The sequence below is a fragment of the Theropithecus gelada genome, chromosome 17 (assembly GCF_003255815.1).
Source record: "Theropithecus gelada isolate Dixy chromosome 17, Tgel_1.0, whole genome shotgun sequence".
NCBI lineage: Eukaryota > Metazoa > Chordata > Mammalia > Primates > Cercopithecidae > Theropithecus > Theropithecus gelada.
Genome location: NC_037685.1, coordinates 8,806,965 through 8,823,389, shown reverse-complemented (window position 1 = coordinate 8,823,389; position 16,425 = coordinate 8,806,965). Strand labels below are relative to the sequence as shown.

The 16,425-nt window shown below is 35.7% G+C and overlaps 1 protein-coding gene across 1 annotated transcript in view; it reads left to right on the top strand.

Moving 5' to 3' along the window:
* The window catches only part of KLHL1 (kelch like family member 1), a 431,623-nt gene that overhangs the window by 308,970 nt on the left and 106,228 nt on the right, over positions 1–16,425 (top strand). The window contains exons 11-12 of the mRNA XM_025364396.1: positions 13,484–13,500; positions 13,682–13,729. Of these exons, the coding sequence (XP_025220181.1) occupies positions 13,484–13,500; positions 13,682–13,729 (65 nt within the window). The remainder of the gene's footprint in view (positions 1–13,483; positions 13,501–13,681; positions 13,730–16,425) is intronic.

Below are 16,425 nucleotides of genomic sequence, written 5' to 3'. Positions count from 1 at the left end.
AGACCAGAGGTTTACATGTTAAGTTGTTTTAAGTTAACAACTTAACCAAATGTTGATTCAATAAATGATGGAAACAGCTTTATTTTGAAATATTATGACATATATGATTCATTTGTGGCAATTTCTGTCACACTTAAACCTCTACTCGTTGGAGGTGAGGCTTCTATTCTTCACAGAGCAAATACAGTTAAAATGCAAGCTCTTGATAGCAAGCTTTTGATGTCTTAACAGTTTATCCTGAGAGAAAGTTTGTGAGCAAAATAAGTTCGGTTATAAAAACATAAAGTTATATTCTTGAAAAACTGAATTGCACATATATATTTTAAATTCACTGTATTAGCCATTGTTTTCTAAATTTTATGTGCATTAAAATTTTAATATCAATATCAATTTAATCTTTATCAGGTAATTATATTAAACCAGTTATTCTATATTATAAGCTTAATATAATTGATTGTATTTTATAGCAATTATACACATCATTATTGTCACAAATATTATACTATTCTTACTAGATACTTCACTTATTGTTATAAGGTTCTAATTTGAGGTATTTTTGTTGCACATAACTTGTAATATTTTTGTAAGTGGCTCTATTGGAGCTATTTCTTTTAAGTGACTCAAGAATCTCTACTGGTGCCCATTGCAATACCCACCTCTGAAGTGTGGGTAGAAATAAGTAATGACTTCATATATTTGGAAGTCTGACTAATTATAATCATATGTTTAGGTGCTCACGTGTTGAATAGACAATGTCACTTTCTGATAATGCTGCTGATATTTTCTCCCAAATCAAAAACATGACCTTTTAAAAATGTTTATTTCAATAATTAGAAATTATTAATTTTGAAATATAATTAAAATGATATCCTTTCTATTGTCTGCTCCTTATATGTTTCTTGGGTTTCCAGATTATAAACTCATTCTTTTAGGATTATCTAAATCTGCTACAAATATTCATTGAGTGCCTACTAATTTCTAGTCACTGTTCTTTTTTTATTATTTATTTATTTATCTGTTTGTTTGTTTGTTTATTTATTTATTTGTTTTCAGACGGAGTCTTACTCTGTTACCCAGGCTGGAGCGCAGTGTATGATCTCGGCTCACTGCAACTTCCGCCTCAAAGGTTCAAGCGATTCTCCTGCCTCAGCCTTGCAAGTAGTGGGATTACAAGCGCCCACCACTACACCCATCTAATTTTTTTAAATTTTGGTAGAAATGGGGTTTCGCCATGTTGGCCAGGCTTGTCTCGAACTTCTGACCTCATGATTTGCCTGCCTTGGCCTCCCAAAGTGCTGGGATTACAGGCATGAGCCACTGGGCCCGCCTAGTCACTGTTTTTAGTGCTAGTGAACAAAACTATAAAAATTTCTACCATGTTTTAGCTTAAGTTCTATTCATGAGGCTATAAGCAATAAAAGTTAGTAGAAAATAGTTTATGTGATAATTATTTATTCAGAAGTATAAAGTAAAAACGGGGGAATGGAGATTACAAAATGAGGGGACAGTGTTGATATTTTACGTAGCGAGGAAGGCCACTTTGATAAGTTAAATCACATATACAAGTTGCTATCTGAAAATTTCATTAATTTCTTTCTGAAAATGAAGGGCTCTTTAAATTATTATGACCAAGGCCAGGTGTAGTGGCATGCCCCTGTAATCCCAGCACTTTGGGAGGCCAAGGAGTGTGGATCAACTGAGGTAAGGAGTTTGAGACCAGCCTGGCCAACATGATGAAACCTCATTTCTACAAAAATTAGCCAGGCATGGTGGCACACACCTGTAATCCCAGCTACTTGGGAGGCTGAGGCATGAGAATTGCTTGAACCTGGGAGGCAGAGGTTGTAGTGAGCCAAAATCATGCCACTGCACTCCAGTCTGGGAGACAGAGTGAGATTCTATCTCAAAAAAAGATTAAAAAAAAAGACATAAATAAATTATTATGACCAATGAACATTTGTTAAGCTTTTTTATTTTCATTTTCTCCTAATAATTTATAATTTATGGATATTTTTAAAGCAGAGTTTGTCAAACTATGGCCATATCTAGCCTACCATTTGTTTTGTATGGTTTATGTACTAAGAATAGTTTGTACATTATAATGATTGGAAAAAAAATTTCATAATGCATTTTTTATGTTTTAAAATTCAAATTTTAATATTCATAAACTTTCATTGGGTTTCACCTATTTGTTTACCTGTTGTCTATGGCTGCTTTCACTCTGCAGTGGTCATGTGGTTGCAAGAAAGAAATACACAAGATGATCCACAAAGCCTATGACTTTTACTATTGCCCTTTCCAAAAAAAAAAAAAAAAAAAAGAGTTTTAGTACTGTTATTACAGAAGAAAATAAATCTCTACTGTATTTTTCTTGGAAATTTCTAGTGCCAAATGTCACATTTGTTTGACCCAAATGTAATGTAGCAGCAGCTGGAGTGGGCAGTTTCTGTGCAAGTTCACAATGTCACACCACGGGCAACCTCCTGTTCTACCTACTTTTCTACGTAAGAGCATTCTTTGAGGTATTCAGAGCAAGCTCAGCCTGCATGTCCCTTGAACAGGCATCCCAGTAGTGGGAGTAAAGGATGAGGTTGAATCTCCAGAGGCAATTCTCAACTAACTTGGTATGAAAGTCTGTGATGCTATTCAAATTTCACTGCTAGTATTATCACTTTCCCTTTTTATACTACACTTACGTCTCTGTTGGCCAATTTCAATTATCCTTTTTATTTTTTGTAAAATGATAGCGAGCTTATCACTTGGAGACAGAGAGTAAACATAAAAGCCTGTGCATAAACTTGCTAATGATCACCTTCAGACTTTGACAGAATTGACACGATGAATTATTGATGGTGATGTGCATCTGTTAAGTAATGACTTGTGGACTGAAGAGTTAGTAGTAAAATGTGTGCTTAATGTAATTACTCACAGTGAATATATTATGATAACCAATAGGTGAACCCTGTTATTGGGGGACTGGTGCTACTTAACTAAACCATAAGTAACTGAAATTCATGTATATCAGAACAAAGTGAGGACTATCTGTGTCTGAGGAGACAATATAAAATTGCACAGTTTGATACAGAGAAATAGAACTGGAATGGCAGGGTATGGGGTTGGTGGGTCCTCAAGATCCTACTTAATAGGTACAAGCCCATGAAAGAGCAGCCCTCTTTTGATATGGCTAAAGGGGAATCCAGATTCTTAGATGGACTGCTCTCTTCTTGACACAGGAAAACAATGTCAAATGAACTTTCCTACATACTGAATGACAGCTGGCAAGCAGAGAGCCCTCTGGCTTTGACAAAGGAATTTATAACAGATTATTTCATTCTAAAGTAAGAATAAACCAAGTAAAAAGCTGAGACTCTCAAACTGATCTTTGGAGCCAAAGCAGAGAAAATAATAATAAAATTTAATTATCACATTGTTCTGTTTATCACCTTATACTTGATAGCTATGAACAAAAAGCAGAGCCTAGGTAAAAGAAATCCTAAGCATGCTCATGGCATGTTAAGGCAACAGTAGCAATCATCAGTCCTTTAGGTACGGATTAACTGAGTGGACAAGTGAAGAAGAACTAAAAGTCTCTTATTTCTACTTTTATTTTTTGCATTACCTCCTTGTTGAATGATGACTTACAGCCATAGGTCAATTACTGATTTTGATTAACAGGCAGGTGTCTGTTCAGATAGCACTAAATCTTTCATGTGAACTCAAAGCAAATGTTCTCAGTGTGCCTCATAATAAGAATGCTGGGAAGGTGATGAAGAAAAATATAAGCAAGTGAGAAACTTTAATTCTTAAGTATAAAATAAAAGCTTAATTTCCCAGAGATTTTCTATTGAATCATTTTACTATGGAGAGTGTATTATAGTCTTTTAATGTTTCATGCATGCCTCGAATTTTCATATAATTTAAATTAATAAATTATATAACTTTAAGGATTAAACTTCTGATATCTTTCTCTTTGTATTCAAAGGACTTGGCCAGATCATTTATCCTGAATTAATCTCATCATTCTTTGCATTATTATCAGTATTGTTGCAAGGCAAAAATGGAAAATGAGATATTTGACCTTATTTTTACTCTCTTGGCTTGAACTGGACAAGCTACACTATCTTGTAGTGTAGGAACTTTTAAAGAACAGCCTTTCATACAGCAGTTCTGTAACTGGATAATTTTTGCAGCATTTAATTAATAGTAATCATCCTATGGCTTTGAGAAAGAAAATGATTCACTTCCAATTCTCTGTCAGAGAAACCTGACCATTTGCAATTAGATTGGAGAAATAACATTAAAATACTCTATGACTTTTTCTGAAGAAAAGCAATATAATAAAAGAAGCATTTATATATATATATATATATATATATATAGGCGTGTGTGTGTGTGTATATATATATATTTATATATTTGCCCTTTTGAGTACTGCCCTACTTGATGTTTGCCTCAGTGACTACATTCAGTCACTTTGGTTCCACTTCAACACTTTTTCTTTGAACTTGTAGTATGTCACTGGAGATTACTTGTTCAAGGTCATTAGTTTGCACACAACTATAGAAACAACTCAAAACTATGAATAAAATCATGTCAGCCAAAGCTCAGTTCCATTTCACACACAAAGAATTTTCTTCTGAAATAGATAGTCACTTACTGTCTTGCTAAGGGATATTGTAGAGGAGAACCATACTTCCCCAAGCATCCCAAGGGAATAACTAAATTAAGATAGGGTATCTGCGTTTGTATTCATCTTTAGAATTTAAAAGGATGCCTATGAGTTAAGTTAAATTCTTATTTATGTCACCCTTGTGAGTGTTTGGACGAGAGACTTCCAGCCTCCAGAAGCCAAGTTCTTTATCCGAGAATAAAATAAGGCTGTCAGACGAAAAGTGAAGTTTTCTTTTACAGCCTTATCTTCACTATAAAGAGACAAATCTTAGTGACTAATTCAGCTGTAAATACTTTTGGGGACTCTGCTGAGGGTGGTTCAGAGTAAAATGTATGGGTCAAATATTTCTAAATTCAGACTAATAGCTTTATTTTTCCTCGTAATAGAGGATTTGAACCTCATGATTGTGCATTCTGTAGATCTTTCTAGGAATGGAGACTGTATGAATGCAGACTGAATAAAAAATTCATGTGTTATGATAAAAGGCCTACCATAATTATAAATTCTTGAGTACTCAGTACATTCTTTTTGATCAATCTCCCTGTGAATGTACAGCAAATGAAAATAAACATATCTTTCCTTCACACTAAATCTCCCTTAGTAGATTCATGGGGTAATAAGTCTGAGTGTGTTTTGTATATATTTCATGAATAAGTGATCTTAATTCTCCAGTGTGTGGCTATTCTCTGGAAAAGAGAAAGAGTCTCCCTAGGGCAAAATTAAATTACTTCTATGATACAGACTTGCAGAGAATAAGTAAAAGATTCAGAGATAAATAGAAGTCACCTAATGTGGCACTAATGTAATCCTGCATTTTGAAATGAGTAAATCTCAATGAATCACAGAAAGGCTTCAATTAGAATAATTTAGTGAGGTCAGGTGCTCATTTATGAAAAAGGAAAACATGTATTTTTTACAGGCTTATAGTTTAGGTGGAGATCACTGGAACCTCATATTCTTTTACTATATGTCTATAAAGACATTTTATGACTTCTCTTTTCGCCATATAATCAGGAATACTAGAACCGAATTGTCATGATTGCCATCTTTTTCCTTCATTCCAGTATCTACATTTTCAACAAAAGCTAGAAAAATTCACATATTATATGCAAGATCTTTACTGGGGCATAGGGCATTTTAATAACATAAATAGCAAGGGCTTGCTTATTTTTGGCAAATGATGTTAGTTATAAAAATAAATATTTTATTTGAAAATGTCAAGTAGCATGACTTTATGTTCAGTAAGCATTTTTAAGATGAAAACGTAAAATAGTCTCACAATAATATTTTAATATGAAGAGTGCTCATTTGTTGTAAAGCTTTTTTTATTATTTTTATTTTTATTTTTTATTTTTCTGAGATGGAGCCTCGCTTTGTTGCCCAGACTGGAGTGCAGTGGCGCGATCTTGGCCCACTGCAACCTCCGCCTCCTGGGTTCAAGCGATTCTGCTGCCTCAGCCTCCCGAATAGCTGGGACTGCAGGCATGTGCCACCACTCTCGGCTAGTTTTTGAATTTTGTTGTAAAGTTTTTAAAATATGAGCTCTTTGCCATAAAAAGGTAGCTAACTAATAATGATAGAAATAATAAGTTTAAGTTTTGGTTTACCTTTTTAAAAGTCTCTTTGTTGTGACATCATTACTAGTAACAAAAGCTGCTTTTAAAAATAATGAACTAGAACTTTAATTATAGCACTAAGAAATATTTATGGTACAATATTTAAAATAGATAGTTACATATAAAAAAAAATTCAACTTCCAGGCCAGGCATGGTGACTGTAATCTCAGCACTTTAGGAGGCCCAGAGGGTGGATCATTTCAGACCAGCAGTTCAAGAACAGCCTGGTCAACATGGTGAAACCCCATCTCTATTAAAGGAAAAAAAAAAAAAAGCCAGGCACGGCAGCCCATGCCTGTAATACCAGCTACTCAGGAGGCTGAGGCAGAAGAATCAATTGAGCCTGGGAGGAGGAGATTGCAGTGAGCCAAGATTGGGCTACTGCACTCCAGCCTGGGTGACAGAGGGAGACTGTCTTAAAGAAAAAAAGAAAAAAAGTTATCCATTCTCTAAATTTACTATGTACTTAATTGCATTCACACACAGCCGCCCTAAAATGTTGCATTGATTTAATGTTAACCAGCTGATTTAGATGTGACCATCAAAATTATACATCTTCTAAATCTACTGAAAATCTGTAAAATTATTTAATTATTAGGAAAGCCTAAGCAAATTTTCTGATATTTACCTATTGCATTCACATTAATTCCCTGCTTATGCATTAGCATATTTTTTATTTTGATGTTTCTATTTTTCTTCTTGATTAATATGTTTTATATACCAACAAAATATAGCCTTTTCATATTTCTTAAAAGGTATAGTTCATTTGTTTATCTTTCAGTGTTTTGTTTCTCTATTTGTATATTTTTGATGTAAATATATTTTATATTCAGATGGTTGGTGGTTATATATTTATTAAAATGTACCTTATAACTTCTGGGTTTTGTGGCTTTCCCTCACAAATCTTTCATAGTGAGCCCACCTAGAAGTAAAAGTTAATCATCTACTTTTTAATATTCTAGTTCATTTACAGCTTTTAAAAAATTTTTAGATTCAACAGGTACATGTGCAGGTTTGTTGCGTGGGTATATTGCATGATGCTGAGGTTTAGACTTCTGATGATCCCATTGCCCCAAAAGTAAACATAGTACCTGATGGATGATAGTTTTTCAACACTTTCCCACTTTCCTTCTTCCCCAGTTTTGGAATCCCCAGTGTTACTTGTTTCCAATTTTCTGTCCTTTTGAACCCAGTGTTTACCTCCCACTTATGAGTGAGAACATGTGGTATTTGGTTTTCTGTTTATGTGATAATTTGCTTAGGATAATTGCCTACAGCTGCATCAAGGTTGCTGCAAACGGCAGGATTTCATTCTTTATTATGGCTGCATAGTATTCCATGGTGTATATATATACCACATTTTCTTTATTCAATCAACCACTGGTTGGCACCTGGGTTGATTACATGTCTTTGCTATTGTGAATAGCGCTGCAGTGCAGTGAATAGTGCTGCAGTAAACATATGAGTGCAGGTGTCATTTTGGTAGAATGATTTCTTTTCCTTCGGGTATAAACCCAGTAATGGGATTGCTTGGTTGAATACTAATTCTGTTTTTAGTTCTTTGAGAAATGTCTTAACTGTTTACTGTAAGGACTAAAGTTATTTGCATTCCCTCCAACAGTATATAAGGAATCTCTACTCTTCACAATCTTGTCAATATGTTATTTTTGACTTATTTTATTTTTAAAATTTTATTTATTTATTTATTTATTTATTTATTTTGAGATGGAGTCTCACTTTGTCACCCAGGCTGGAGTGCAGTGGCACGATCTCGGCTGTCTGCAAGCTCCGCCTCCTGGCTTCACGCCATTGTCTTGCCTCAGCCTCCCGAGTAGCTGGGACTACATACGCCCGCCACCACGCCCAGCTAATTTTTTTTTTGTATTTTAGTAGAATGTTAGTCAGGATGGTCTCGATCTCCTGACCTTGTGATCCGCCCGTCTCAGCTTCCCAAAGTGCTGGGATTACAGGGGCGAGCCACCATGCCCGGCCTTATTTTATTTTATTTTTTAAAGACGGAGGCTCACTCTTTTGCTGGGCTGGAGTGCAGTGGTGCACACTCGGCTCACTGGGTTCAAGCAATTCTCCTGGGTTCAAGCAATTCTCCTGCCTCAGCCTCCCAAGTAGCCGCCCAGCTAATTTTTGTATTTTTAGTAGAGACGGGGTTTCACCATGTTAGCCAGGATGGTCTTGATCTCTTGACTCGACCTGCCTTGGCCTCCCAAATTGTTGGGATTACAGGCATGAGTCACCACACCCAGCCTTTTTTAACTTTTTAATAATAGCCAATCTGACTAGTGTGAGCTGGTATCTCATTGTGAGTTTGATTTGCATCTCTCTGATGATTAGTAATGTTGAGTATTTTTTTAATGTTTCTTTGTCACATGTATGTCTTCTGTGAGATGTATCTGTTCATGTCCTTTGCTCACTTTTTAATTTTACTTGTTGATTTTTTTAAGTATCTTAAAGATACTGGATGTTAGTCTTTTGTCAGAAGCATAGTTTGCAAATATTTTCTCCATTCTATAGGTTGTCTGTTTACTCTGTTGATAGTTTCTTCTGCTTTGCCAAAGCTCTTCAGTTTAATTAGCTCCCAATTGTCAATTTTTGTTTTGGTTTCATTTGCTTTTCAGGACATAGTAATACATTATTTGCCAATTATTGGCAAATGTCTAGAAGAGTGTTTTATAGGTATTGTTCTATGTTTTTTATGGTTTTAGGTCTTACATTTAAGTTTTTAGTCCATCTTGAGTTAATTTTTGTACGTGTGGAGAGGTAGGAGTGCAATTTCATTTTTCTGCATATGGTAAGCTTGTGTTCCCAAAACCATTTATTGAACAGCATGTTCTTTACCTATTATTTTTTTAGTTGTCATTGTCAAAGATCAGTTGGCTGTAGATGTGTGGTCTCTATTCTTTTCCATTTGTCTGTGTGTTGATATTTGTACTAGTGCCATGCTGTTTTGGTTACTGTAGCCTTATAGTATAATTTGAAATCTTTTTGCTTAGGATTTCTTTGGATGCTTGGACTCTTTTTTGGTTCCATATTAATTTTAGAAAAGTTCTTCTAAGTCTGTGAAAAACAACATTGGAAAGTTGATAGGAATAGAATTAAATCTGTAGATTGCTTTGAGCAGTATGGACATTTTAATGATATTGATTCTTCCAATCCATGATCATGGAATGCTTTTCTATTTGTGTCATCTATGATTTCTTTCAGAAGTGTTTTGTAGTTCTTATAGATATCTTTCATCTCATTGATTAGACTTATACCTAGGTATTTTATTTTTTGTGTATATTGTAAATGAAATTGGATTATTGATTCTGTTCTCACCTTGAACATTATTTGTATATAGAAATGCCACTTATTCTTGTACATTGATTCTGTATCCTGAAATTTTGCCACAGCTGTTTATCAAGTGTAGGGTCTTTTGATAGAATCTTCATGGTTTTGTAGGCATACAATCATATCATCAGTCAAGAGAGATAATATGAGTTTTTTTCCCTACTTGGATGTCTTTTATTTCTGTATCTTGCCTAACTGCACAAGCTAGGACTTCCAATATTGTTGAACAGAGGATTTATAGTGAACATCCTTGTCTTGTTCCACGTTTTAGGCAGAATACTTTAAGGTTTTGCATATTCAGTATGGTGTTGACTGTGTGTTTGTCTTAGATAGCTCTTATTATTTTGAGATATATTCCTTCAATGTCTAGTTTGTTTAGGATTGTTATCAGGAAGGGATGCTGGATTTTATCTAATGCCTTTTTTTTTTTTTTTTGTATCTATTATGTTGACCATATGGTTATTTTTTTTAATTCTGTTTATGTGGAGAATTACATTTATTGATATGCATATGTTAAATTATTCTTGTATCCCAGAAATAAAACCTATTTGATTGTGATGAATTAACTTTTGAGTCTGGTGTTAGATTCAGATTTGCGAGTATTTTGTTGAGGATTTTTGTGTCTATGCTCCTCAGGGGTATTAGCTTGTGGTTTTGTTGCTGTTGCTGTTGTATCTTTGCCAAATTTTGCTATCAGGATGACATGAGTTTCCTAAAATGAGTTAGGGAGGAAGCCCTCCTCCTTGATTTTTTTGGAATTGTTTCAGTAAGATTGGCACCAACTCTTCTTTGTATGTCTTGCAGAATTCTGCTGTGAAGCCATCTGGTATAGGGCTTTTTTTTTGGTTTGATAGATGTCTTAATACTGATTCAATTTCATTACTTACTAGTCTGTTCTGGATTAATGTTTTTTTCCTAACTCAGTCTCAGGAGGTAGTGTTTCCAAGAATTTATCTATTTCCTATAGATTTTCTCATTTGTGTGCATAGAGGTGTACAAAGCACTCTCTGAGGAGCCTTTGTATTCATGTGGAATTGGTTGTGATGTCAACTTTGTCGTTTCTGACTGTGTTGGTTAGTATCTTCTCTCTTTTTTTTCTGTTAACCAACTTTTAGTTTCATTGATTCTTTGTACAGTTCAATTTCATTCAGTTGTTTTCTAATTTTAATTATTTCTTTTATTCTGCTAGCTTTGTTTAGTTTGTTGTTGTTTTTCTAGTTCCTTTAGATGTTCGGTTAGGTTGCTAATTTCAGATCTTTCTGTTTTCTTGATGTAGATGTTCAACACTATAAACTTTGATGTTAATATTGCTTTTGCCACACCTCAGAGGTTGTGTAATGTTGTCTCTATTTTCATTTATTTTTTAGAACAATTAATTTCTCTTCTAATTTGGTTTTTCAACCAGAAGTCATTCAGGGGCAAGTTGTTTAGTATACATGTATTTGCATGGTTTGAGAACTTCTCCCAGTATTTATTTCTATTTTTATTCCACTGTGAGCCAAGAAGATGCTTCATATAATTAAAATTGGTTTTTAATTTATTAATACTTGCTTTATGGCTAAGCATGTGGTAAATTTTAGCGTATGTTTCATTTGAAAACAAGAGAAATATATATTCTGTGGCTGTTGGTTAGAGTATTCTGTAAATGTTTATTAAGTTCAATTGTTAAGTGTTGAATTTAGGTCCAGAATTTCTTCGTTAGTTTTCTGCCTCAACGATCTGCCTAATGCTATCAGTAAGATGTTACAGTCTGCCACTATTACTATGTGGCTGTCAAAGTCTTTTCTTAGGTCTACAATTAATTGTTTTATAAATCTGGGCACTTCAATGTTGGGGGCATATATATTTAGAGTAACTGCGTCTTCTCCCTAAATTGAACCCTTTATCATTATCTAATGCCCTTCATTTTCCTTTTTTCCGTTGTTAAACTCTATTTTATCTGATAAAATAATAGTGATCCTGCTCTTCTTCTTTTTTTTTTTTTTCTTTTCTTTTTCCATTTGCATGATACATCTTTCTTTATCCCTTTACTTTGAGCCTATGGGTCTCTTTACACATGAGATGGGTCTCTGGAAGACAGTGGAAGGAAAGGTCTTGTTTTTTTTGTTTTGTTTTTGTTTTGTTTTTAAAATCCAATTTACCTCTCTGTGTCTTTTAAATTGAGTATTTAGGCTGTTTATGTTCAATGTTGATATTGATATTTGAGATTTTATCCTTGTCATGTTGTTAGCTAGTTGCTTTGTAGTCTCAGTTGTGTAGTTGCTTTGTAGGGTATATGGGCTATGTGCTTTTGTGGTAGCAAGTGTAATTCTTGCATTTCCATGTCTAGAATTCCCTTAAGCATCTCTCATAGAGCCAGTCTGGTGCTGATGAGTTCTCTTATTGATTCCTTGACTGGGAACGACTTTATCTCTCCTTTATTTATGAAGCTTTGTTTGGGAGAATATGAAATTCTTGGCCAGCATTTCTGTGCTTTAAGAATGCTAAAAATGGGCCGTCAATATCTTTTGGCTTGTAAGATTGTTGTTAGTCTGACAGGTTTCCCTTTATAGGTAATGTGACCCTTTTTCTTAGTTGCCTTCAATAATTTTTTCTTTTGCATTGACCTTGCATAGTCTGATGACTATGTGCCTTGGGACTTATATTCTTGGATAGTATCTCGCAGGAGTTCTCTGGATTTCTTGCATTTTCATGTCTGCCTCTTCAGGAAGATTGGGGAAACATTCCCGAGTTATATCCTCAAATATGTCTTCCAAGTTGCTTGCTTCCTCTTCTCTCTCAGGTACGCTAATATCGTAGATTTTGTTGTTTTACATGATCCCATATTTCTTGAAGTATTTGGTCATGTTTTGAAATTCTTTTTATTTTATTTTTGTCTAACTAGGTTGATTTAAAGGATTAGTCTTTGATCTCTGAAATTCTTTTTTCTGCTTGGTCTAGCCTGCTGTTAAGGCTTCCAACTGTATTTTGAAATTTTTGTAGTGAACTTTTTAATTGCAGAAAATCTGTTTGATTCTTTCCAATACAACTGTGTCATCTTTTAAATTTTGAATTGTTTTCTAGCTTCGTAGTGTTGAATTTCAACTTTCTCTCAGATCTTATTGAGTTTTTTTTGCCATCCGTATTCTGAATTCTATATCTGTCATTACAGACATTTCATTCTGGTTAGGATTCATTGCTTGGAAGCTACTGAAATCCTCGGGAGGTGACAAAACAGTGACTTTTTGTATTGCTGGAGTTTTTGTGCTGGTTGTTTCTCTTCTGAGAGCTGACACTTTGTATTTTGTTTTAAATTTGCTAACATTTGGATGTGTCTTCTTGATTTTTTATCCTATTTTTTACCTGGGGGTTATGGCTGTGGCATATATGGTATTTCATTTATTGACTTCATTTCTGGGTGCTTTCAGAGTGCCAGACCTCTGTAGGGGTTCCTTAGTTGCAGAAATGTTTGTGTAGTGGCTTTCTAAGATGTTGTTGGTTGTAGTAATATAATTTTGTCTGGTGATGTAATTCAGGCTACAGTCTACTAGGTGGTCCTTAAGAGTAAGAGGCAATAGGTAGCAGTGGGAGCAAAAGCAACAGAGAAGGAAGAAAAGTACCCTCCCTCAGGATATGTTCGCCTTTAGTCAGGGTAGAGCTGCTAAAGAAGCCCAAGAAACCGTCTCTTTCAGCCCACACTTCCTGGGTCCAGAGGGAAAAACCACTACTGAGTCTCCAGCAGTACACTGAGGTGAGGTGTAGGGGGAAAGAGGTGACACGCTTTCCATATCTATTCCTGGGCTTCGGTGGTATTCCCTTCAGCAGCTGGTGCATGGCGGACTTTGAGTGGCTGCACTCCATCTTCCCTTAGGGACAAACCGCACAAAAGTTTCGATCTCCAGGAGAGTGGCATCTACCTCCTTCTTATTCTTCGGAGCTAAGGAGCACTGTCCCCCAAGTGACCAAAAGAGCAGGCTGGGACACCCAGCAATGACCCACACAGACAGATTTCAGGTTCCAAAGCTGCCCTGGCTGCAGTCTTGCCATCTGCAAGAAACCTCAGCTTCAGCAACACTCCTCACACTCCAGTCCTGTAATGGGAGAGAGTCTAATTCCAGTGCCAACTGCTGGAGCACTCTCCACGCCCACCACTCATTGCAGCTCTGAAAGTCCTTCTCCCATTCCAGAACAAGCTCTCCAGTCTCTTTAGTCTTGAAAATAAAATGCCTGCCATTGCCAGCAGTCACCAAACAACATCTCTACACACTCAGAATGGTGTCAGGTGTGGGATTATAGTTGGAGAGAGTGGGGTGCCTCTCAGGTGAGCTACATGACGAGTGTGGTTTGCTCATGTCTCAGTCTAACAACAGCAGTCTAGAAGGTGGTCCTGAAGAGTAAGAGGCAGTAGGTAGCGGTGGGAGCAGAAGCAACAGAGAAGGGAGAAAAGCACCCTCCCTGAACAGCAGTGGGTAGTGTCCTAGGCATACCTAGAATGGCCTTATTTCCCTGTCCCTTTTTAGCTAGGCAGCAGCTGCTGCCATATCATCCTAAGCTCAGGCCAAGGGTGGGCTTGGTCCAGCATTAAACTCTCTAAATGGTACCTTAGGCCTGGAGAGGGCAGGGCGCCATTCAACCAAGCAGTGTGAAAAGAAGCCATGGGGAGTGCGGTCCAATTACAACTGGGTCTCTCATCGGTCCCTTGCAGAGCAGTGAGTATTGTCCTAGATATGCATGGGATGACATGGTTTATCTGTCAGTCCTTGGTCAGGTGACAGTTGTGCTCATGTCAGCCTGAACTCAGGCCAAAGGCAAGGCTCAGCCCAGTATTAAACTCTCAAAATGACATATTGGGACTGGAACTAGAGAGGGTCGGAGCACCACCAAGGCATGTAGCATGAACTGTGGAGTGTATGGTCCACTTGCGTCTTAAACTGATCAGCAACTTGTAGCAGAGTGGCAAGTACCCTACCAGAGGTTGCCTGGGTGTGCTTATTTGCCCCTGTTCCTCCTTGGATCATTGCAGTGGCTGTAGCCATGTCCGTAGGTCCCCAGTATCTGCACTCTCAAAATGGCTTCCCACTGAGATTACTCCAGGCTCAAATACCTCTGAGTTTCTGTGTGGGTTCCCTTTCTGGAGCAACATTTCTGGGAATCTTCAGGCAGCTCCATATATCAGGCATGAGGCCCTAGTGGTTGGTCAGGGGTTTCTCCCATGGCCCAGATTGTTAAAGCCGATTTCTGAGCTCTGTGGGTTTCTATCTTACTGTTTCCCCACATCCAGGATCTCAGCTGGTTTGCAGCTCTCAGTCTGTTCCTAGCTGGGTAAGCTGCCTGGAACACTATCTTTACTTACTTCTGGCACTTTCCGTCTCTTCTCTGATGAATCCAACTGTTCTCTCCTAGATGACCTGTACAGTGTGAGTATGTACTTATTACTCTGGTTCGTCTCTGTGGAGGAGGTACATGCTACTTGAGTCTAGTCAGCTGTCTTGATCTGTAGTTCTCTTAAGGGTTTATAAGACTGTGACTCTTATTCTAGAAGTTAACTTAAACTCTGTCTTGGTTAATATATGTGAACCCAGAGAACAGAAACAAACATTTATCAAGTTCTGTGGCCATATGAGCTGTGCTTGACTAATCAATTCATCTAAAATTCATTCTGGTATAAGGAATAAGACAGGAATCAAGATTTACTTATTTTTCTCAAAAGTATAACAAATTATCTTAGTTTTTTATATAATAAGATGTTTTCCATTGATGTGTATAACCACTTTTATTACATTAAAAATACTCATATGTATTAGGGTTATTTCTGGCTTTCGTTCATTCATTAATGTAGCTATTCTTCTTCATCAGTAATTTGGTTTAAAGAAACCTCTATAGTTATATACTTTTTAATATCTGGTAGGGTTTTTTTCCCTGTGAGCATCCTATTAGAAATTGTCTGGTTTTAAAGAATTTACTTCCTAATATTATACAGTTGAATTTCCAAAGAAATATCAGTATAATTTTATAAATTCCTTGTACAAATATCATTATTATTAATATATTAAATGTTACATAATAATAAATTATGCAATAATATCATTCAGAATCAGTGTAGTTTAGGTTTTTTTTTTTTCATTAATTCAACAAGCATCTCTCAACAGAATTTTAGTGCTGTTTTGTTTTTGGTTTTGGTTTTTTTTATCTAGAGCGGGCACTTAGCTTGCTAATTTTATTTTTAGATCATTTGCTCTTAATGGTGCTAACTTAAATAGGTTATTATCTTCTTTCTACTCTCTAAATGGTTTTAATTTTTATTTAAATATTGTATTGACTTGTATTCTGCTTTTCTGATTTGCCTACTTCTGGAAGTGTTTTATTTTTTCTAAGATTTTAAAGGTATTAATTATTAGCTATTAAGGTGAACTATTACATGTAATACATACAGTAGAAATGTGTTCTATATTCTTTGTTTCCTTGGTTATGAGCCAAGAATTAGACTTATTTTTGTACTTCCTCATATCAATGAGATTAGTTTAATAGCAAGCAAAATGCTGGATTTTCAAAATTTATAGATCTACTTCAACATCTAGCATTAAGTTTAATGATAAACTTCAATTTATATCTCTACACATAACTACATGTTGCTCTATTAATATTTTATCAGGGATTGTTATGGAATATTTTGGTTGCTTGTTTGGCACATTTGGAATTATTATGATGATTTAGAAATGTTTTCAAAGCCACTCTTATATAACAAATTACTTAGAAAATAAAGACTTTTATTTGTACTGGAAAAACATTTCTCCTGCAATGATACATTTTATA